Source organism: Canis lupus, chromosome 24 (genome assembly GCF_011100685.1).
Source record: "Canis lupus familiaris isolate Mischka breed German Shepherd chromosome 24, alternate assembly UU_Cfam_GSD_1.0, whole genome shotgun sequence".
Lineage (NCBI taxonomy): Eukaryota > Metazoa > Chordata > Mammalia > Carnivora > Canidae > Canis > Canis lupus.
The window spans coordinates 2,454,605-2,477,540 of NC_049245.1; the positions used below are offsets into that span (position 1 = coordinate 2,454,605).

General features: G+C 34.7%; 1 protein-coding gene, 1 long non-coding RNA gene and 1 pseudogene across 2 annotated transcripts in view; 1 reads left to right on the forward strand and 2 right to left on the reverse strand.

Moving 5' to 3' along the window:
- The window catches only part of LOC111092255, a 147,100-nt gene that overhangs the window by 33,391 nt on the left and 90,773 nt on the right, over nt 1-22,936 (forward strand). The window lies entirely within an intron of this gene.
- Nucleotides 1-22,936, reverse strand: part of XRN2 (5'-3' exoribonuclease 2) — an 86,207-nt gene that overhangs the window by 27,338 nt on the left and 35,933 nt on the right. The window contains exons 15-24 of the mRNA XM_038571424.1: nt 21,573-21,704; nt 18,057-18,175; nt 15,793-15,928; nt 14,450-14,557; nt 14,271-14,360; nt 13,538-13,610; nt 7,812-7,895; nt 5,614-5,711; nt 4,947-5,026; nt 3,677-3,733 (exon numbers count right to left, since the gene is read on the reverse strand). Of these exons, the coding sequence (XP_038427352.1) occupies nt 3,677-3,733; nt 4,947-5,026; nt 5,614-5,711; nt 7,812-7,895; nt 13,538-13,610; nt 14,271-14,360; nt 14,450-14,557; nt 15,793-15,928; nt 18,057-18,175; nt 21,573-21,704 (977 nt within the window). The remainder of the gene's footprint in view (nt 1-3,676; nt 3,734-4,946; nt 5,027-5,613; nt 5,712-7,811; nt 7,896-13,537; nt 13,611-14,270; nt 14,361-14,449; nt 14,558-15,792; nt 15,929-18,056; nt 18,176-21,572; nt 21,705-22,936) is intronic.
- Nucleotides 6,162-6,766, reverse strand: LOC119865608 (annotated as a pseudogene).

Sequence of the window (22,936 nt, forward strand, 5' to 3'; positions counted from 1 at the left end):
GAGGTTAACCAGACAGTGGATATTAAGCCCTCCCAAGAGCTTTCACCATCAAGTCTGTGACTGTTCATATTACACTTCCTCTAGGCTTCTGATTTCAGGTTATCTGCTTGGCAACCAAAAGTCTTACAAACACTGCAATAATGGTTACATTAAAAATTCACATTAAAAAAAAAAAAAAACCCTCCTTACAGGGATAAAACATTCTACCCCTTGCCTGATTCATCCAAAGGTGAATATAAATAGAAAGTCTGACAAACACTTCTCTGAAGGAGTAAGGTCTCCTGGAAGACTTTGGCAAACACTGGGCTTAGACACTATGAACACCTGGGCTTTTACACAGGTTTAGAACTGTGCCAGGTGCTATGAGGGGGGAAAAAAACTTAACAATGCTACTAATGAAAATAACATATAAGAGTACATAAATTCTAGATTATCTTTCTAAAGAGAAGAAAAGCTATGAAAGATAGTCTACACAGGAAGGAGCATTTGAAACAATGGAAGGAAGGTAGAGAGGTCAATAGGATACTGATGAGAAAAGCTGGGTTGAATGAGGAGGTAGGTGTCCTTGAGGAACTGTGGGGATTTGGGCACAGAGCTATGGCTCTGTCAAACCATGGTAGGCCTTGAAAAAGCAAGGAAGTGTTATTATAATTCCACTGACACTCTAGAGCAAAAATTTCTGAGAAATGGTAGTTTAACAAAGATAAGCCCCATAGCATATGCCAGTAGACTGGTGGGAAGGTGAAATCAAATAAATTACCTGGGAGATCATTATAGTAATTCAGGAGAAGAAACTACAAAATGAAGAAAAAGAAAAAGAAACTACTAATAGGTACACTGGGAAGAGCCGGACACAAAAAACAATTGGGAAAAAGAAAATCCAGAAGAGTCGTGTAGATCTAGGGATTAATGCAGAATGAGAAGCCAAAGTATATAATATGAAAGCAGAACGTAAGTTTGAGCAACTGGGAAAACAGGAGGGTCAGAGACAGACAGGGGAGATGAACAAGAACTGGTAAGAGCCACTGGACAGAGAAGTCTGGAACACTGAGTCCAAGGTAAAACAAAGGGGTGTGGGGGTCTACTCCTCTAGATGAATAGAAAATTGTGCCACTGCAGTGGGAAGACAACATCTCTTTAATTTTAAAATCATATGGGGTTTTATATATTTAAAGCCTTAAAAAAATTATCTATCTATCTATCTATCTATCTATCTATCTATCTATCTATCTATCTCACAAACAGGGGGAAGGGAAGAGGGGGAGAAAGCAGCAGACTCCCTGCTGAACAGGGAGCCTGACACAGGGCTTGATCCCAGGACCCTAAGATCATGACCTAAGCTGAAGGCAGACACTTAACCAACTGAGCCATCCAGGTGCTCCTATATTTAAAGTCAACAAAAAGTCAGTCTACTGATATTATATCTAAGCAAATTACAATAGTAAAGAGCAGGATGAGGAAAATTAAGGAAGATAGTTCTGTTCTATTCAAAATTAAGTTACTAATATGTTGACTTATGGAATCAGAATTAAAAAAAAAGATCTCCTGGGTCACAGCTGACCAAACTTCGCTAAGAGTCCTTCTAGGAACTTAAACACTTCAATAACCTCAATCATATGCTTTTTTTAACACTACAGGTTAAAGATTTCTGTGATGGGAAAAACCCACCTAAACCCAAGCTGAAGAAACAACTTCTCAAATATGGGATGGAATACCAGATGCATCCAAACAGACAAGGGAAAAAATGCCAGTAGTCAAAATAGTAGTAACAAGCAATTGGCACCAGGGCCTGCATTCTCAAATTTTCATTTATAAAACAAACACAACACTGGGATGAACAATAGGCCCCCGAACAAACATAAACACACAAAAATTGCACTAAACTGGATCAACCTGATAAAGTTGATCCCTCAGAACAAAATTAGCTCATAAGGTAAAAGTTAAAATGGTCTTTCACAAATCTCTAAAGAATTAAGGCAAATCAATTTTATTGTGAGGTTATTTTCAACACATACTATGTACCTAGATCTGGGATTTGTCTTATAAACTTAATAATTTTATGAACACAGTGGATATCAAATCATACCAAAGGCCTCTTCAGGATCAGAAGCAGCCAACCAACAGTAACACCACCATACAAACAGAAAGAAGCTAGAGAATTTGTCAATTTTGTAATTCCTCCCTTGGATAAGTCTCTCTATCCTAATCAGGAAGTTAAGTAGAATTAACTACTTCTAGAGGGCTGGGCAGAAAGGCCTCTGAAAACATGCAGAAAAACTGCATGTGACAAGCACAAACAAGCATATGACAATCCAAAGACAGAATCAGTGGGATTAACTAGCCTAAAGCACCACTGCAAGGCAGAGACCACAAGGGTCAATAGTGTCCCCATTGGATCTGCCCAAACCAGAATGTGATGAGCCCAAGAGCTTGGCTCACCATTCTTACCCACCCTTAACAGAAGAGCTCAAAGACAAAGAACCAGAACAAATTATGTGTAAAGATGATTTACGGGATGCCTGGGTGGCTCAGCAGTTGAGTGCCTGCCTTCAGCCCAGGGCGTGATCCCAGTTCCATGATCAAGTCCCATATCGGGCTCCCTGCAAGGAGCCTGCCTCTCCCTCTGCCCATGTCTATGCCTCTCTTTCTCTCTGTCTCTCATGAATAAATAAAAATAAAATCTTTTAAAAAAAAGATGATTTAAAAATGTGTGTTAAGATAAATAAAAGTAATCTAGAAAGATTCTTCCTAATTCACCACAGTTTTCTTTCAATAAAAGCCTTTCTAAAGTGGCAGCTGCTATCTGAATCTATTAAGGAGAAAACTAACATGCTTACACTTTACACAAAAGATCTAAATAAAATCTAAAACACTTCCCAAGAGAAGAGAAATAGTAAGTATGACTGGGAAAGGAGGATTTAGGAACAGTCTAAAAGGCAAGCAGGCTTTTACAAAATCCTTGAATTACTAGGATCTGTTGTCTTAGTCCTGCCTAAAACTTCGTCTTGTCTAAGAAAACGGTAACATAAACCTTGTCGTTGAGATTAGTGATTACATGCAAGAATTAGGCAAATGAGTACTGTGTTCTAAACAGTCAATTATATTTACATATAGAAAATGCTGTCAACAGGCAAGAAATGAAATATAAGTACATCGTCCAGGTAGCAGAAATTAGCCCTGTATATAGTTTATAATAATTGTTGGTAAACATTTCTACAAATTCCTTCTATCTCAACCAAAATTACAATATGTAACAGTTTTGTTTTTAAACTCTGCAGGGCCACACCTGTAAGTATAATTACAATAATCTGTTATAACACAGATTATTATAAGCTGTGTGGGCCTCTGGAGTAAAGAGGTCTGTTTGCTCCTACACAGTAAACTACTCCTAGGAACTCCTACTTTCTACCTCCCACTCTCCTAATCCGGGAAGAATCAGATGTTGTCAGGGGAAACCAGAAAGCAGAGAAGCAAGCTTGTTAAATCAGTAACCTTAACAATATACATAATTTAAAGTCAAGAGGCTCTGTTCTGAGGTCTGCAACACAGGGACTCTCCAATCTCAAAGCCCTGGTGGAATAATGGCTGCCATTTCCTTGTGATTCAGAGATCTTAAACTTATTTGCAAGTTCAGAGCTGTGTTTTGGTCCAACGGCATGAATTTTGAAAGATTTACCTGATTGCAGCGTTTTGTGTCAGATCTCGTAACATGGGGACAGGAGAACATACTATTCTAAAGAAAAAGAAGAGAGTAAGTTGTAACCTTTTGGATAAGTGGAATTAAAATGTTGCTTTAGGAAAGAGAAATCATTAAAATGTACCAACAAAAATGACATAACCAATTATATCTTTAAAAAAAGATCCTGTCTTAAAAAAAAAAAAAATCCTGTTCCTTGTTAACAAGGAATAACAGAAAACTATTATTGGCAAATAGCTCATGTCAGAATTTGTAAAGGATACAAACAAACCAAAAAGGTGCCCAGGGGGAACAAATAACAGAAGAATAAAACAGGTACTTTTTATAAATGAGGAAAATCAAATGGTCAATAAATATACCATATGGCATTCAATTTCACTAGTAATCAGAGAAATGCAACTGAAAGCCACGAGGTGCCAATAAACACCCATAAAATTGACAAAAATTAAGGTCATGACAATTCCAAGGGGTTGCAAGAATGTAGAGCAACAAGATCTCTCACAAACTGCCAGAGAAATTACAAAATAGCGTCACTGCTTTGGAAAACCACCCAATATGATCTAGAAAAGAGAAGATACAATTGACTAGCAATTCCCAAACTCTGATCTCAGAACCCATTTAAAATAGTCCTAAAAAGCAAGGACCTCAAAGAGCTCCTGGTTACACCGGTTATGTCTATCAATATTTACTTACTAAAAATTAAAACTAAGAAATTTCTGAAATACTAATTTAAAGATAACAATAATAAACCTATGACATGTTAACATTAAATAACATTTTTAATGAAAAACTTTTACAAAGCAAAAAAAGAGAGAAGTGTCATTGTCTTACATTTTTGAAAATTTCTTTAATATCTGGCTTAATATCTATCTTAATAGCTGGATTCTCTTATCTGCTTCTGATTCAATCTCTTGAGATAGCTATCACACTACATTCAGCTTCTGGATAACTCCACTGTACACTCAAGAGAGAAAGAGAATGAGAAAAGCAAATAATATAATAGCATCTTAGTATTATTATGAAAATAGTTTTGACCTCATGGATCTCCTGTAAGGGCTTTAGGGACCCCCAGGGCCCCCTGTATATACAGGGGCTGAAGAGCTAGGCTCTGACCCCAAGTCTTTTTTATAGTCCAGCAGGTTGTTTTGTTTTCTCACTATTACCAGAAAATAAAACATTTAGGCAACCAGGAAAAAATGCTAGCTAAACTTCCTCCCAACCACCCCAATGTGCATAAATGAATGCTTACTGATCTGGAAGAACAGCTTCTTCATCCAACGAAAACTTCCCTTGAATCCCATGACATAGTTCAGGTGGTACATCCACTGGCTGCGGAAAAATGCATTCCTTATCGTATACCCAAAAGAATGGAAAGCAGGAACTCACATATATACCTATACACCAATGCTCAAAGTAGCATAATTCTTAAAAGCCAGGAGGAGGAAACAACCCAGGTTTCCATCAAGAGATGAATGGATAAAGAAAAGGCCATAAAAGGAATGATGTCCTGATGCATGCTAAAACATGGATAAACCTTGAAAACCTTATGCTAAGTAAAATACATCAGACGTAAGAGGACAAATACTATAGGATTTCACTTACAAAGAACAAGTAATTCATACAGACAGAAAGTGGAAGACAGATTACCAGAAGTAAGGGGAAAGAAGAATGGAGATGTGTTAAGGGATATCCAGTTTCTGTTTGAGAAGTAGTAAGTTCTGAAAGTGGATAGCAGTGATGGCTACACAACCCTGTACATAGACCTAATGACACAAAATTTTATACTTTTTAAATGATTTTTAAAGATTAAAACAGTGTATCTGTTTCTATTTTATCAAAACTTAACCAATGTATTTCTGATGAATTAACCAAGTAATCACACTAAAAGCACTTCATTATGGAAAAAGAGATCATACCTCTGTGGAACCTGTCTGGTAGAGTTCTAAAATGAAGTCGTGAAGTGGGTGATGTTTCCCCACAAATAAGACGTCACCTCCAAGACTGTTTCTTTTAGCTGGGGGGAAATAAGGAAAGAATAAAGATCAAACAATTATATCTCCAAGAGCAACTTTTATGAGAATAAAATAAGAAACATCTAAATTTTAAAAACTTAAATATAAGGTTTATAAAAATAATTTAAAAGTAACAGACCTAAATGTGAGGCCTCCATAGAAGAAAATCAAGTTTGACAATAAGGTCTCAAAGATCAATATCTATCAGAAAAAACTGTCACTAAAAAGATATCTGAATATATATAGTATTATAAGATAAGGGAAAAAGTAATTTATACAGAACTATATAACCATTTCCTGAGAAAACCCAAACTAATTATACGATCTGATAATAAAGACTATTCAAGGATGGCTGACAGAGAAATTACTTCTATACAGGCTTATTATACTGGTGTTTATATACATGTCCAATGTTTATAATATGAAGGATGGGCTTTCTCTCCAACTCAAGTTTATAAATTTTCAATTGGCTTGTGAGGCCAATAGGGATACTTCTTCTTATCTAATTAGGTTTCTGGGAAGACTTCATTCAAGTCCTCAACAGTCATCTGATCAAATGGAATTATGTTCTTCATCTTCTCCAGCTGTTTTTCATATTCTTTAATCCTGGCCTTTGAGAGAGACAAAAACTCAGCACAGCTTTTCACATCTTCTTTTTCTTCAGCATCCACCTAGACAGTGTATTTATCCTCTGCCACAGGAACCTTCAGGGCATTAAACTTCTTCTCAAAGTCAAGCCAGCCTTGCCAGATTGGCTTACTGTAGTAAGCTCAGTCAATAGCAGGTGGTTTCTCAGGAAGAGTAGCCAACCTGGAAGTAAGCATCTCATTCCAGGATTTCAGGGAGTTGGCAATGGCCTTCTGGCTTCGGGGTATGATCTCCCCAAAAGCTACCCAGTCAATGGTTTTTAGAGCAAGTTTTCGTCCAGCCATCTTGAGATCCTTCACCAGCCCCGGTGGCCCACCTTAACTGTATTTTAAATGCCACTTTTTGTACAAAATAACATTCAGGTTAGCAATCTATGAGTGAATGCCTTTGTTTCAACATAACTTTTTTTTTTTTTTTAATTTTTATTTATTTATGATAGTCACAGAGAGAGAGAGAGGCAGAGACACAGGCAGAGGGAGAAGCAGGCTCCATGCACCGGGAGCCCGACGTGGGATTCGATCCCGGGTCTCCAGGATCGCGCCCTGGGCCAAAGGCAGGCACCAAACCGCTGCGCCACCCAGGGATCCCTCAACATAACTTTTTAAACAAAGTTACTGTTATTTAGAAGAGATGAAGGGAAGAAGGGAGATGAAGGAAAATAATACACTCCCAGCATGGAAAAATATTTCCGTGTGTGCAGGTCATATAAGAATCAAAAAGTTAAGGGGCACCTGAGTGGCTCAGTTAGTTAAATGGCTGACTCTAGATTTTGGCGCAGGTCTCAAGGGTTCTGGGACTGAGCCCCATGTCAGGCTCTGCGCTCAGGGTGGAGTCTGCTTGAGGATTCTCTTTCTCCCTCCTCCCCTTGCTCCCCTCATATATGCTTGCGCTTTCTCTCGAAAAGAAGTAAATCTTTAAAAAATAATAAAATAAAATAAAAAAGAATCAAAGTCAAAGGACATTCTTGAAGTCTTTTTTTTTTTTTTTTAAAGTAGGCCCCATGCCCAACATGGAGCCCAATAAGGGACTTGAACTCATGATGATGAGACCAAGAGTCAGATACTTAACAGACTGAGCCATCCAGGCACCCCTTGAAGTGTTTTTTTGTTTGTTTGTTTGTTTTTTATGATTTTATGTATATATTTGAGAAAGAGAAAGACTGAGAGAGGGAGAAGCAGGCTGTCTTCTCAGCAAGGAGCCCGGTGCAGGACTCGATCCCAGGACACCAGGATCATGCCCCAAGCCAAAGGCAGACGCTCAACCACTGAGCCACCCAGGTGTTCCTTATGGATAATACATTTTAGATGCAAATTTGACTTGGTTTTTAAAGAAGTAATAACCTATGGTTTATGCCCCTTGTGTGAAATTTAACAAACGGAAAGTGTCTAATTCCATAGGGAAGTGTAAAGTCGTATAATACAGACTCAACGTTGAGACCAAGTGGTAGTTCTTACTCTCTTCTGGAGTGAGGTCTGGGTACACCTCTTCTAGAGCAGCTCGCAGCCTTCGCTCATCCACAAAAGGCAACAGAGCAACACCTGGGAAAGAAATGCACACCAACACTCAACTATTAGGATAACCCAAATTCCACTTATTATTGGTCCAAATAAACATTTCCAGTAGAATATCCCTGTTGATGTAAAAACACTTTGGAATTGAACCTATTTATTCAAATCTCAGATGCAAATACTTTCTGTATGGTCAGAAAAAAGTTTTATATATCTTCCATCCTTAAAATGGCACATATGAAAAAAACTGTTTTGCATGATGATAAAATTTTTAAATTAAATGAACAAGTGGCCCCCTGGACACCAGTCTATGTTCTCATGCCTTACTTAAGAGGATACCCTTAGGCAAGCCAGTTAATGTGGCAAGAGCTTCAGTTTGTCCTTTCATCTTTCTAGGACTTCAACTAAAATATTCAGAAAGTCCTTTCATTGTGAATAAACACATGAAATGTCTTCCAACTCTAAAACCGCATAGTATTGTTAACATTTTAAAACCTAATAACTGATTTAGATACAAAACGTTTTTTATAGACTGACTTATAAAACTTTGGGGCAGTGGGCAGAATTGCAGTTGTTCGTATTCAGGCTGAAAACCGTCCTGTAGAATGTGCTGGAATTAATAAGGTAATTGTTTTATTTCAACCTCCATCCATAATTTTCAAAGCAGCACACCAGTAATATAGTATCTATTATCAGAAAAATATACAAAGTTATTGAACCATATGTATATGTTATGCCACATATAGTCTTTAAAACAAAATAAAAAATGTAAAATAGCAAAGAGAAATGCTAAATAGAGCTAAATAATTTTGAAACTATTGTCAGTCAAAACTGCCATACTTGTGAGTGTTCTCTTTAAAATCCTGAGAAATTAAAGGTTCCCAAAGTTGTCATTAATTATTTAGCTACCATATTTTCAAAGTTTAGCAATACAATTTCATTACCTAGAAGGCAAGTATGTACTTTTTAAAGTTAAAAAGAAACTAAGTTCTAGTGTGAATTTTGAAGGGCCTGAAAAGTGATTTCAGGAATATTAACATCTATAACCTGAGCTGATAGGTGAAATAGCTATTTCATCTACTGGTAAACATTTACATGGGAAAAATGTAGGGAGTTGTTCAAGTTTTGTTTAGTCACACACTTAAGAGCTACACAAATTATCAGAAAAACTCTTCTACAATATCAACTCCAAAAGCCAGCTCCAACTGGTAAGCAATTTGCAGTGCTAATGACAGCAATAAGGTTACTAAACAACAAATCAGCCCTACCGGCCAGGAAAGAAATGCCTTATACTCATATGTGATACAGTTAGCGCATGAGTGAGCTGATAGTAAAGACATTAGCAGCCAATTTCTCCTGAGTACTTATTTATTATGTTACATTCATTCACTCATTTAATCCTGTGTCATTTGCAACACAAGTAACCCAAGTAGTGGTAACACTTAGGTAAACATAGTGGTCACACTCTCTGGGTTCAGATCTTAGTTCTGCCACCGTGTCAAATGACTTAAAATTCTCTGTTCATATATAAAATACATACCATTTGAAATGAGTATGCTATATTCCTCTTATGCATGTTATATAAATATTATAAAAACACAACAATGCAAGTGTTCAATAAATATTGAAAAAATACCCAGATATATTTTATCTTCTATCATTTTAAGATACATTCAACTTAGGTAAGAACTTAAGCATTACATTACTTTCAATAAGTTTAAAAAAAAAAACATATAGAGGAGTAACTCTAACCCCTCAGACTACTAAATTTTACCTCAAAAAAGTTGTGTGCTTGCTACAGTCTAATAAATAAAAATACTTACATAAAATATAAAAACATTAAAGGTCTGAGCTTCAATTCATCCTAAACTTCATTTGGAATCTCAAGGGACCCCAACTAGCCAAAACAACCCTCAAGAAAAAAAATAAATTTGGAGGACTCTTATCACTTGACTGTAAAACTTACTAAAGCTACAGTTAAAACAGTTTGGTACTGACATAAAGACAGGCATATTGGGCAATGGAATATAGAGTCCATAAATAAGCCCTCAGATACACAGTCAAATGACTCTTAATAAGGGTGCCAAGAACAATTCAATGGGGAAAGAACAGTCTTTTCAATAAATGGTGCTGGGAAAATGGATATTCATACCAAAAGAATGAAGCTGGAACCTAACCTCATATGCCCTATACAAAAATTTAATTAAATTAAAATGGACCAAAGACCTAAATGTTAAGAGCTAAAACTATAAAACTCTTAAAAGAAAACAGAGAGGAAGCTTCATAACACTGGATTTGGCAATGACTTCCTGCATATGACACCAAAAACACATGCAATGACAGAATAGTCCAACAAAAATTGAACTTCCATCATAATTAAAAATTTATGTGCATCAAAGGACACTATCATACAAAATAGAAAGACAATCACAAAATGGAAGAAAATAAACCCAACTCAAAAATAGGCAAAAAATTTGAATAGACATTTCGCCAAAATTAGAAATAGCCAATAAGCACATGAAAAAATGCTTAACATCACCAATCATTGAGGAAATACAAATCAAAAGCACAGTGAGATATTGCTTCATACCCATTAGGATGGCTACTATCAAAAAGCAGGAAATAGGCACATATAAATGGAAAAAATATTACACGCTTATGAATTGGAAGACTACTGTTAAAATGTCCATACTATCCTAAGCAATCTATAGATAGATTCAATGCAATCCCTATCAAAATACCTTACTGGCATTTTCCACACAACTAGAACAAGGAATTCTAAAATTGGAATTTTTGTGGTATGGAACCACAAAAGACACCAAATACCCACGGCAATCTTGAGAAAGAACAAAGTGGAAGGTATCCCACTCCCTGATTTCAAACCATACTATAAATAACTATGGTACAAACAAAACAGTATGGTACTGACATGAAAACAGACATATAGATCAATGAATAAAACAACCCAGAAAAAACTCACATAGGGTCAGTTAATCTATGACAAAGGAGGAAAGAAAATGCAAAGGGAAAAGACAGTCTTTTCAATAAATGGTGTGGAGAAAACCAGAAAGCTACATTTAGGAGAGTAAAACCAGACCCTAGACCATCTTCTTGCACCATATAAACAAACTCAAAATGAATTAAAGACTTGAATGTAAGACCTGAAACTATAAAACTACTAGAAGAAGCTACAGGCAGTAAGCTCTTTGACATCAGCCTCAGCAGTATCTTTTTGGATTAGTCTCTTCAGGCAAGGGCAACAAAAGCTAAAATAAACAAAAGGGACTATATCAGACTAAAAAACTTTTGTTTAGCAAAAGAAACATCAACAAAATGAAAAGGCAACCTACTGAGTGGGAGATATTAGCATATCATACATTCAATAAGGGGTTGATAGTCCAAATACGTAAAGAATTTACATAACTTAATATAAAAAAATCCAATTAAAAAACAGGCAGAGGATTTGTACAAACATTTTTCAAAAGAAGACATATATATAGCCAAGAGACACATGAAAAGGTGCTCAACATCAATAATTATCAGGGAAATGCAAATCAAAATCACAATGAGTTATCACCTCACATCTTTAAGATTGGCTATTATCAAAAAGACAAAAACAAACAAGTGTTTGTGAGGATGTGGTGCAAGGGGAACCTTCATACCCAATGGTGCAGCCACGATGGGATACAGTATGGAGGTTCTCAAAATGTTAAAAATAGCAATACCATACAATACAGCAATTCCACTTCTGGGTATTTATCCAAAGAAACAGAAACACCAATCTGAAGAGATAAATAAATACACCCTTATGTTCCCTGCAGCATTACTTACAATAGCCAAGATACAGAACCAATCCAAGTGTCCATCGACAGACAAATGGATAAAGATATGGTGTACATCTACAATGAAATACTATTCAGCCATAATAAAAGAACAAAGCTTACCATTTCCAATATCAATGAATTTACAGGGTATTATACTAAGCAAAACAAGTCCTGACAGACAAAGACAAATACCATGATTTCACTTATATCTGGAATCTAAAAAAACAAATGAACAAACAAAATAAAACAGGAACAGATTCACAGATTCAGGAAACAAACTGTTGGTTACCAGATGGGGGGAAGAGGTTGAGGAGACAGGTAAACTAGGTGAAGGAGATTGAGAGATACAAACTTCTAGTTATATAATAAGTCCATCAGGAGGATGTAATATACAGTGTAGGCAATATAGCCAAAAATATTATATAGTAACTTTGTATGGTAATAGATGGTAATTAAGACTTATCACAGGGATCATTTCATAACCTATAAAAATATCAAATCACCATGATGTACACCTGAAATAGGATATTGTATGTCAATTATACTTCAACTAAAAATACATAAAAGCCATTTACTGAATAAAAAAAGAAAATAACATGTTGGCAAGGATGTGAAGAAACTAATGAATGTGCATTGATTGCCTCACTTTTCCTCTGGATGATTTATACTACAATGATATTTACAGAAAGCAAGACATCTGCATGTTTATATATTTACTCATTTATTTAACACTTACAAAAATATACTTGATTATGTACTTCTATTTTTACTTTACTGCTTCTTAGCCTCCTCTCCCTCTAATCAAAATATCCTCCACAAAGCACCTTAAAAACAATCTAAGACTTTAATCCATTCACATATAACAAACTATGACCACAGAGCACAACACCTGCTAACCTCAATCGGGACTGCATTTCCCATTATTATTCCATTAAGTAATATGAAATTTCTTTTACTACATAAACCAAAAGTCAACCCTAAATTTCATAAAGTGATTTTCAATTTGCAGATTATTATTTATCCCTCCCTGCCTCACAATTCTCTGAGTCATGTTACTGGTCATTTGCACCACAAGAACTAACCAAGGAAAAGGTAAAAACATGGTTTTATCAAATGTGATTATCTTAGAAAAATATACAGTGGAAGAAAAGGTTAAAGTGATTTGCTGAAAGGAGCTTTAGCATGAAACAACAGTTGACATACTGTGTGCGAGATTTCTTTATTGTGTTTTATATTCAGTCATCATCACACATTTGCTGAGTGGTAAACAGCACATTAAAATTAGTACTGATTTAAAATTGACATTCTTACAAAAGCGGTAAACAGAAGGAATGAGAAAATAACAGCTGAATAAATAAATAAGAAATAAGCTTTAATGATTCCTGTCAAGTATTTAAAACTAAATTTCTAATACATTTTTCATTTTCAAATTCCCATGGAGTATAAGTGAACCTCCACATTATGCAATCATGTTTCTGTATTTCTCAGCAACCATACAAGGTGTCAATGAGTTACTAACTGGAAGGAGCAAGCCCAAGACTCATTAATTAATCACAAAAGAGACAAAAGACAGAATAATCAATCTATTTCAACCCAATTTACTATTCATCAGAATGTTACTATAAAATTATTAATTAATGTCAGGATGGATAGAAAAAAAATCAAATTTTGACATGTAATTCCTAAAATATTTATCTTTTACAGAAATTCTTTCATTCCATAAATCATGTTTGCTTACAGTTTACCAAAAAGAGGAAATTATTTTATTTTATTTTATTTTATTTTATTTATTTATTTTTTTTTTTAGGAAATTATTTTAAACAAAAAGTAATAATGTCTAAATTTTACCTTGCCATGCATATTTCTTCCCATTCAAATCAATAGCAAAATCTTCAGGGTAGAAGTCAATTATACTAGAATCCTGTATCAGGGAGAAAAGTAAACATTCAAAACAAAAGTCACACATGTCTGAGTTTTAAAGAATTTGATGTATCTTTCATTCATGTCATCAGGCCTGATGAGAAAATAAGGTTTTATTCCTTTAAAAAAATGTTGTTATCAGGTCATTAATCCCAGTAGTAAAACAAAATTAATTTTATTTTTTAAAAAATGGGGGAGGGGAGGCATTATTAGAAGGAATTTTAGAACTGACAACTGTGTACCCTAGACAATCAATGCAGAATTTACAGATTCTAATAATTCTTACTTCCTGCCTGGATCTCCCCCCTTTCTTTGTGGCACACAAAACAACCAGAGAGATGATTTTAGGTAGGTCAGTCTGAACTCAGGTAGCCACCACACATGGCTAGAACAAATAAAAATAATGATTTACAGACAGGCTGAGAACAAAGTAACTGTTCTAAGAATTCTCCCAAACATAAATTAATTTTATTTACTGGATAGGATTCTGACAGCCAAGTGAAAGGTGGGGTGGGGGGAATATACAGAAGAATTCAATACTTTTACTCTGGTTTTGGACTTCACTAGTTTAACTATGAGATGCAAAAGCAACTGACTAATCTTAGTGAAATGTATGACCAAAACCCAGTTACCACTACACTCAAAATACTAAGACACTAACGGGATCACTCATGAGCTTCCGCCATGATGGAGGTAGAAAGTTACCACTCGCAGCTGGAAAAACTCCCATAAGTTGTTCCAATGGTTTAAACTGCAAGAAAGAAAAAAAAAAAAGCTTAAGATGCAATTTTTATCTAAGTCAAAATTCTATGAATTTTATGACTACATAATTAAGCTTACTGGTTTGGTGCCCTTCTCAAAATCAGATGGCATATCTGCAATACCTTCAAAGTCTGAAGCAAATGGTGCATAATGGAATGGGTAATACCACTTCCAGGAAGCACAGCCCTACAATCATTAGAAACAAACAAACAACAAAAATAAAAATCTATGTTCAAGATGGACACTAAGGCAAACAAAAATTAGAATTTTAGTCTACAATATTCCACTTATAAAACACATGATTTTCAGTGTATATTCCAGATTATTTTTCCCATGAGTCTTAACAGTTGTTTTAACTGAACTTTTACTTTATATAAGATTTAAAGTATTTAAAAACTATTGCAAAGAGTCTTTAATAATCAGTAATTAATACCAAACTCTATTTACAAACACAATTTGGTGAAGTTTTTTACCCTTAAAATGTGCTTGGTTAACATTTCTTTCCTGCCATCATCAAAATAAGAGCAGTGGTAGCTGGTACTTAATTAGCATACAGATGGGTAAGGGACATCACTGAACAGTGACTAAATAAAACTGCCGAAGTTTCATTTTACAATTCCCTATTTTCACTGTGACAACTTTCTCTTTATAATAAAAATATTTAAGTAAACCCATAAAAAGAAAACAGTAAGTTTTACTGATAGGAAAGAGAAGTCCTCCTGATATGTGTTTTGATTCTATGCCTAGTGAATTAAAATCCTGACAAAAGTAAAACATGAATTTATAATTACATAGTTGATAATGATTAAATTACACTTTCCACTTAATGACAAACATCATCCTTCCCCAGATCACAACAGATTTAACTTGCCTTGTTATGAGAAGGAAACCAGATATTAATTACTAGTGTTACAATCCCCTATATGTCTACCTATCTCTCACAATCTTACATCTCGCTGATCAAAAGCTTTAAATCAGATATGGATTACACCAATTAGAATGCACTTCATGTAATATCACTACATTACATGGAGGAAATAGTATCATTTAAATGCTTTTCAAATTCTTACTAGTATTTTCTAGGCTTTGTCCTTTCTTTGTTCAGTCATTTAGTGATATTACTTATTTTTTACTTCCAATTCAAAAACCACTATACTTTTAATTATGTTAAAGACCAAGTATACTCAACTACACTACTTGATGCTGAATGCACAACAAAAATTATCTTTGTTTATCTATTAACACTTGAGAAGCTTCAAAGGCTTTACAAACAAATATTATTTAAGGTAATGAATTTCTACGCAGGAAGCTTTAAAAATATGAGTCTGGATTTAATTTCATAATATAATTCAATAATACACACAGAAATTATGATCTTCCTAGAATGATTAGCTTGGTTTAGAGGAAAATATTCTTTGTACCTGGTAATAGTATCGAAGGACCCAGCAGAGCCCCTCAACATAAGACTGTACAACCTTACGACGGAATTTCTCATCAGCTGCATCAACATCAAATTTGTTCTTGTAGTACCGCTGCTTCCAACCAGCTTCCCATAGCCTAAAACCCAGGCAAAGCCAGTTAACATTGAATTAATACTTTCCATAACTGTCTTATGTCTTACTCCTTGGCTTATCACCCAAATCATTTTATGTTTAATATCCAGGTGAAATGTGAATGAGTCAAACAGTAATGCTAACACAGCTTCATTTAATTATTTCTAAAAAGCCCACTTTCACAGGATTATCAACTTAAAAGACAGTTAAACATCAAAAACCTAAACACTGATTCTATTAAGACCACTAGAAAAGTACATTTCAGAAAAAGAGAAAATAACTGTTTATTAAAAAGTAGATACATTTGTGTGCTTTTTTTTTTTTTGGCTCATTATTTTAATACTGTTTTACACAGTTTTTGATTGTGGACCAATTCTGAAACTGTAAGATTCAAATACTGAAGATATTTTATATAAGTTCCCCTCAGTTTGTTAAAATACATTTAAGCTAAACAAAGGAGTCAATTACTTTTCAAAAAGATTTGCACGGGTAATTTTTTAAAAGGTAAAAAATGGTTTGTAAAAGAATAATCTAGGAACCAGGCAGAAAATTATGTTTATACCTACTCTCCCCATCCTTGGGCCTTATCGCTCTTTTAGCTAAGAGTTGCTGGCTGGTTTAAGGGAAGAAAATATACACACATGTGTGTTCTGGTAGAATTTAAAAATGGGTTGATTAATTCACTAAATTATCATTAATCATTGAAAATACATGTGAAGAACCACTTTCTTAAAAAAATTTTTTTAAGTACTCATTTTTCATTCTCCTAAGATTTAAACATTTTATTTAAAGAACACAAAGAAGCCAAAGAACACTAAAAACAAACAAACAAAACAAAACAACAACAAAAAAAACACCTCAGGACAGATCAAGAACATCAAGATGATTCTCATTAAGGACTGTTTTCTACCATGTGCCACATTTTACAAATTAATCGCACTCATGTTCCAGAATACACCACACTAATTTTAATTCTCTCCCCCCTGCCCCAAGGATTCATAGAACATCAATTAGGAGAAATATCCTCTGTGATGTGGATTTTAAGTGCTTTACAGAAAATAAGGAAATACATATCAAGAGTCCCAAGCATTTCTTGACAGAAGCATTTCCACCTTGACTATTCTCAGCACTGAGATTAACAATAAAGTACTAAAAAATCAAGTTAACTATTAAACTGCTATTGATCAAGATGGTTACACAATAAAACAACATACTCTAAAAGGAAAATCCAGAGTTGCAGAAACAGAGGATCAGGTAAATGTTCAATCACAAGTCACCATAGATCTCAGAATCTGACATTAAAGGACGTTAGGAAAATACAGAACCATACATGACACTTGAGAAGTTTCTCATCATAAATGTAAACATACCATCCATGTCCTATAAAAGAAACAGTTGTGGACCACTATTGTTTAACTTTGTAATATATCATTTTGCTAAATTCTTAATGAGTTACAATTATTAAGATTTGTTGGCCTTTTGCACTCAGGATCCAGGGTTCAAATCTGGATTTAATTAGATGAGAGGCTATTAATCTTACATAACGATCTCAAATTTCTGGATAAAGAATCAAAGTTTCCTACCACAAATTTTAAGTATACGGCTAAAGGGAAACTTCTCAGTCTTAAAATATAATTGTACTTAAGCAAGTTTATGGCTTACAAAAATATACATATTTATCTCTTAACTGAATGACTTCTGCATATTTCATTTGAGGAAGAACCTCTCCAATTGAGAAGATTAAAGCAAACTACATTAAGTATCCAAGTGTAACTGAACTTTCTGTGTTAAGCAGCTTAAAAATTTAATCTCAAAACAGTAACATTCAGATCACATAGTCAGAGCTAAACACCTCATGTCTAGCCGATCTAGTGCGTGGTCTCAGAGGGAAAAGTGGCTTGGAGGACAAAAACCTGTACGCATACTAATCTAGATGCTTAGATTTAACAGCTATAGCTTACACATCTCACTGGAATTTACTGACTATTCTAACTCTCCACATTAATTACTGGTGGATAAAAAGATCACAGGCAAGCATCTGAAGGCACCGCTGCTCTAAGCTAAATAGCATTAATTAGGCAGCATGTATTCCAGCAATTTGATAACAAAGTGTTACCAAAAAATGGTTTCACCTGACGTTATCCTCTGGCTCAGGTTCACTGTCACTGTCTTCTGCTTTTCGCTTAATTCCTCCTATTGGAGATGGGGAGCCATCAGAAGTGAAACTTGTATTAGGAGATATTGAAGGACTCTGCAAACAATTATGACATTATAGAGGAAGGATTTAATTATTCATTTCACATAAGAAGTTACATCCAACTGCTATTACAATCATGCTTCATGATAATACAACTTTTACAGCTATTAAATAGATATGGCAAATATATTTAGAAAATACAAAGACTGAAAAAAAATACAAAGACTGATCTTGGCCTACTCTACTTCCTCAAAAAAAAAAGAATATAAAAAAAGATTCCTATGCTTAAACTCAAAAAAGAATCTGAACATTAGAATAAAAATTACTTCAGAAGAAAAAAAATTTAATTTTATATATTTTTAAAAATTAAAGGACTTGAATTATTTTTTTCCTTTGGTGGTTTCCTCATGTTATGAATTCATGATCACTTCCTACCAATCAAGTAGCAAAGTTCTAAGGGGGAAAATATAAATACATCAAGTAGCAATACACAAAATAGTCAATGCAGGGGAGAATGAAGTTAAATGGTGAAGGCTCAACCTCACACAACTATCAGAAAAATAATATTTTAATAAGACTCTGCCAGATAACTAAATTATTTTATAATGTTTTAAAATTCAAGGTACAAGTAAAAATCCATTTGTAACAAATGCAGACTTCTTAAAGACTTGGATATCACTTAAAATTCACTATTATCTTCCCTTTGTACCTAATTCAATGAACACAGTGACCATCCTAAAGAATTTTAATATTTAATTAAAAAATTGAAATCCTCTGCAACTTTAGTTTTATGTTAAATGACCAAAAACACAGTGGCAAAAAGGTTTTCATGGTAAAGTTTTCTTCTGTTATTCACAGTATATGATCTATTGCAAGTAAACTGAATTATTTTTAAATTGAGAGCTTAGGAGGCTATTTTAACGATACTGTAACTAAAACCTTAATATGCATGTAGTTTTTACCACAGGCCAAAAAAAGTTATAACAAAGTAAAATTGTATTTCTCATAGAGTTTATAACTTTCTTTAAAAAAAAGTCTAATTATAAAAAAAAAAGTCTAATTTCCATTTTATTCATGATACCATATGGCCAATACTGTTTAAAAAAACCAAAATGTTAACAATAATTCAGGAAGGCATTGTTGTACTTGAAAATGAGATGGATATTTTTTAGTTAGAGTTTGAAATTCCAATTTCAACCATTACTGGTTGATGGCCTTGGGTAATTAATGTAACTTCTGTCAGCCTCAACTTGAGATGGGATAACATTCTCTTTGTCAGTTACTGTGAGGATTAAATGAAACGACATGTATGAAGGATCAACAGCAAGCTGCCGGTGTGGCATATGGTAGCTCACCTTTCAGTAAGTCATCACTGTTATTTTTTAAACCCAACATTAAATTCATTTGAATTAAATTATGAGAATGATACTCCTATCAATCATCTAAGTACAGAGAAGTTGGGTAAAAAGCAAACTTTTCCAAATTGGCAAAAAAGATACAAACTACATCTGATAAAAATAATATACCTGCAAGGAAAAACAAAAAGTGGTTTGTTTTTCTGATACTATATATCTCTGCCACTCTTTTCTGCTCTCTACCAACAATAAGTCTTTCCTGAACATACCAGATTCATACCAATTGATTCAAATTCCTTTTTAAAAAGCTCTTTTTACAATCACATTTTATGCAATGGCCACAGATACAGTCAGATATTTCAGAACGCAAAAGTTAAAAACACATATTTATAAAGAACAGAAGCCAGTTAGTAAAACACTAACAATGTGGACCATGAGGCAGACACTACTCAACACTAATATGCCCAACAGCTCAAACAAACAAACCAAACAGCAAAAAAAAATCTTAACTTTAAAGGCTCCCTCTAAATGAACAGGTAATTAGGCTTTGTGATTTTCCTTAAATTCACAACATTCCAGATGAAAATCCCTCTATGCAGAGTCCAACAGAAACAACTGTGTGATGGGGAATTAAGATAGGATTGAGAAAGCAACCTAATCATCAATCTCCCTACTCCTACTCCCATGGCAGACATTATTACTGAACAGTGGGACTAGTCTAGTCCTGTGGAGCCTCAATATAATATTGGAATCTTTGTCACTGCAATTATAGCTGGCAAAGTTTAAACCTCCCTGCCTTCCTAGGATTAAGAAATAGCATTCTTTCACAGACATGGTGTTTGACAATACAAGTTACTCTGTTCCATCCACTCTGTGGGGAAGGCAGTCCCTTCAATCTTAAATGAGGGACATCAGCCTTTTCTGTTCTATTCAAGCATCTCACTGCAATCCCTTGACTGACCCTCCATATCCCACTGTTAATGGTGTAAGGCATAAGATAAGAACACAAAAATTGAACAGAACAAAAACAAAACCCAGACTGCTTCTCCTAGGAGATGCAAATTCTTATGAGTTCTCAAATTCCATATCTAAGGTCCTAAAACTTCAAGATGGGAATTTGCAGGAATATAAATCAGTCTCCTGATATGGCAAAAATTCCACATACAGCGTTGCCTTGTAATAAAGGATTTGAGCATCAATAGGGTAACTTTTAGAATAATGAAATATTAAAACTTATACAATTTCCTTGAATATATCAAAACAAAAATTTACACGATATCAAACTTACAAAATATATGTCCTCTCTACAACACACACTCTCTAATGCCTACCAGCCTGAAATAAGCAATAGCTTTGATTATTTGCTGTATATCAATTCATGGTCTGTTCCCTCACGCCTGCTGCTGCCCTGCCATGTGCTCTGTGCTCATGGTGTGTTGCGACTACAATAAGAAGCTACTGGACAGAGTACAGCCTAGCTGGCAGAGATGACCTGCTTCTTTAGACTGAATCACCAAGTTCAAACAAGGAGGGACACTAGGTGGTAAATCTATTCAGTTCCTGAGTTTCTAAATACAGAGCAACCAGAATTTGCATAGCAAGAGTGACCTTAAAATATGTACTCAGATCTATTCCATGCCTGATGTGGAGAGCAAGAGTTCAGGCAGTGAGAAGTAACCTGCTTTGACAGACTGAGGAACATAAATAATAAAATGTCCAAGGCAGATCCCTGGATAAAGGGGAAAACCCACCTTCCACTCTTACCTCCAGCTATGAGACACTCCCATGTCCCCATCATGCTGCTAGCACCCAGTTCCTTTAGGGAAAGGAGGTAGTACTGAGGCTCATTTGCATTACAGAAACACTGCAGCCACTTAGCTATCTATATTTACATGCATTTTCTTTTCTTTCATATCATTTAGATATTTACATAATGATAATCATGGATTCAACAGAGTTAAAGATATCTCAAAGGAAAAGAAATTGAGAGAAACTACAAAACAAAACAACTCAAGGCTAAGTAACAAAATTCACACCCAACTGCAAGAGACCTCTGATAGTCACTTTTCAATGGTACATAAAAGTCAGTCACTTACAGAGTTATTCTGCATCCTCATTTCATAGGCTGCTTGTCTCGGATTACTGGCTACTTGAGAACCTGGAGAATTTCTTGAACCCAAGGCATGAGGAGTTAATATTCCACCAGGAGAGAAAGCTGGTTGATCTCTCTAACATAAATGGAAAGAAATGTAGAAATTAAAATTAAATCACAATACAGTTAGAGGACAGGAGGAAAAGAAAGCAATGGAAGAGAGTCCCCACTGTAAGCATTTAAGGGAGGAACTGAATTTCTGCTGGCATTTACAGGACTGTCCACAATTTGAATTGATGGTAATACCCTGTAAACAATATTCTGTAGTATTTAATAATAATAGTTTTTTTGAATAGTTCTAAACATACATATAACATACTATTCTGATACAAAGAATCTATGCAAGCCTGAGTAAACTGTTCCATTATATTTACTGACAATTTCAGAACATATTCAATAAACAGTTTCAGGTGCATAAAAATAATATTAACTATTAAGGTTAAAGAACTAGTCAGGAGTTTGATTTATACTTAGGAAAGTCCACTTTTATTTACCCTTCACCTTGCTAGAATTTAACTTTTTATTTCCAATTAATTAGAGTTCTATTGTAGCTGTAATAGCTATAATAGTTGTAGTTGTGGCTGACTGACAGAACACACTTTTTTACACAGATACTGACTGAAGGAAAATAGGAATACATTAAGGCAGAAAGCAGATACGCCCCTCTCAATCTAAGTGGTTCTGAACCTACCCGTAACAATAAATAACTCTACTTTTCTCTCTTCTACATTTCCCCAACTTGCTCACTTCTAATAAAATATAACAATAAAAAGCGCAAAAAAAAAAAAAAAAAAAAACAATAAAAAGCGCTCCCTAAATTCTATGAGTTTAAAATCCAGTAAAGAAGACAAGGAAAACAAGAACTAAAGAAGTAACTATAGAGCATTATGCAATGAGGTAAGAAAACAAATATCACAAGTAAGAAGCAGCAGGGTTCAAAGAAAGGACTGCTTATCCTGCACTAGGGCCAAGGCCACAAGGGAGGCCCTGGTGGAAAAGCTAAGTAAGATGTGAGGGAATCATGAGGTCTGAAATCCACTCAGAACTAGCAAATGCAGGCAACACTGTGACTCAGGAGGGACATGGTGCATTTAGAAGACAGCACATAAAAGCTGGGCAGATAGAACTGGACCAGATCAGAGTACACTCCGCATGCCAGGCTGAAACAGAAATGGGCTCTGAGGGGTCTGCAAAGTTGCTGGTCATTTTTGAACAAAGAAAGGAGTTTCAGGAAGATTAATCTGACAAAGATTTAGACAGAATGCAGTAACTTTTAAGAAGACATAAAGGGTAGACATTTTTTTATTA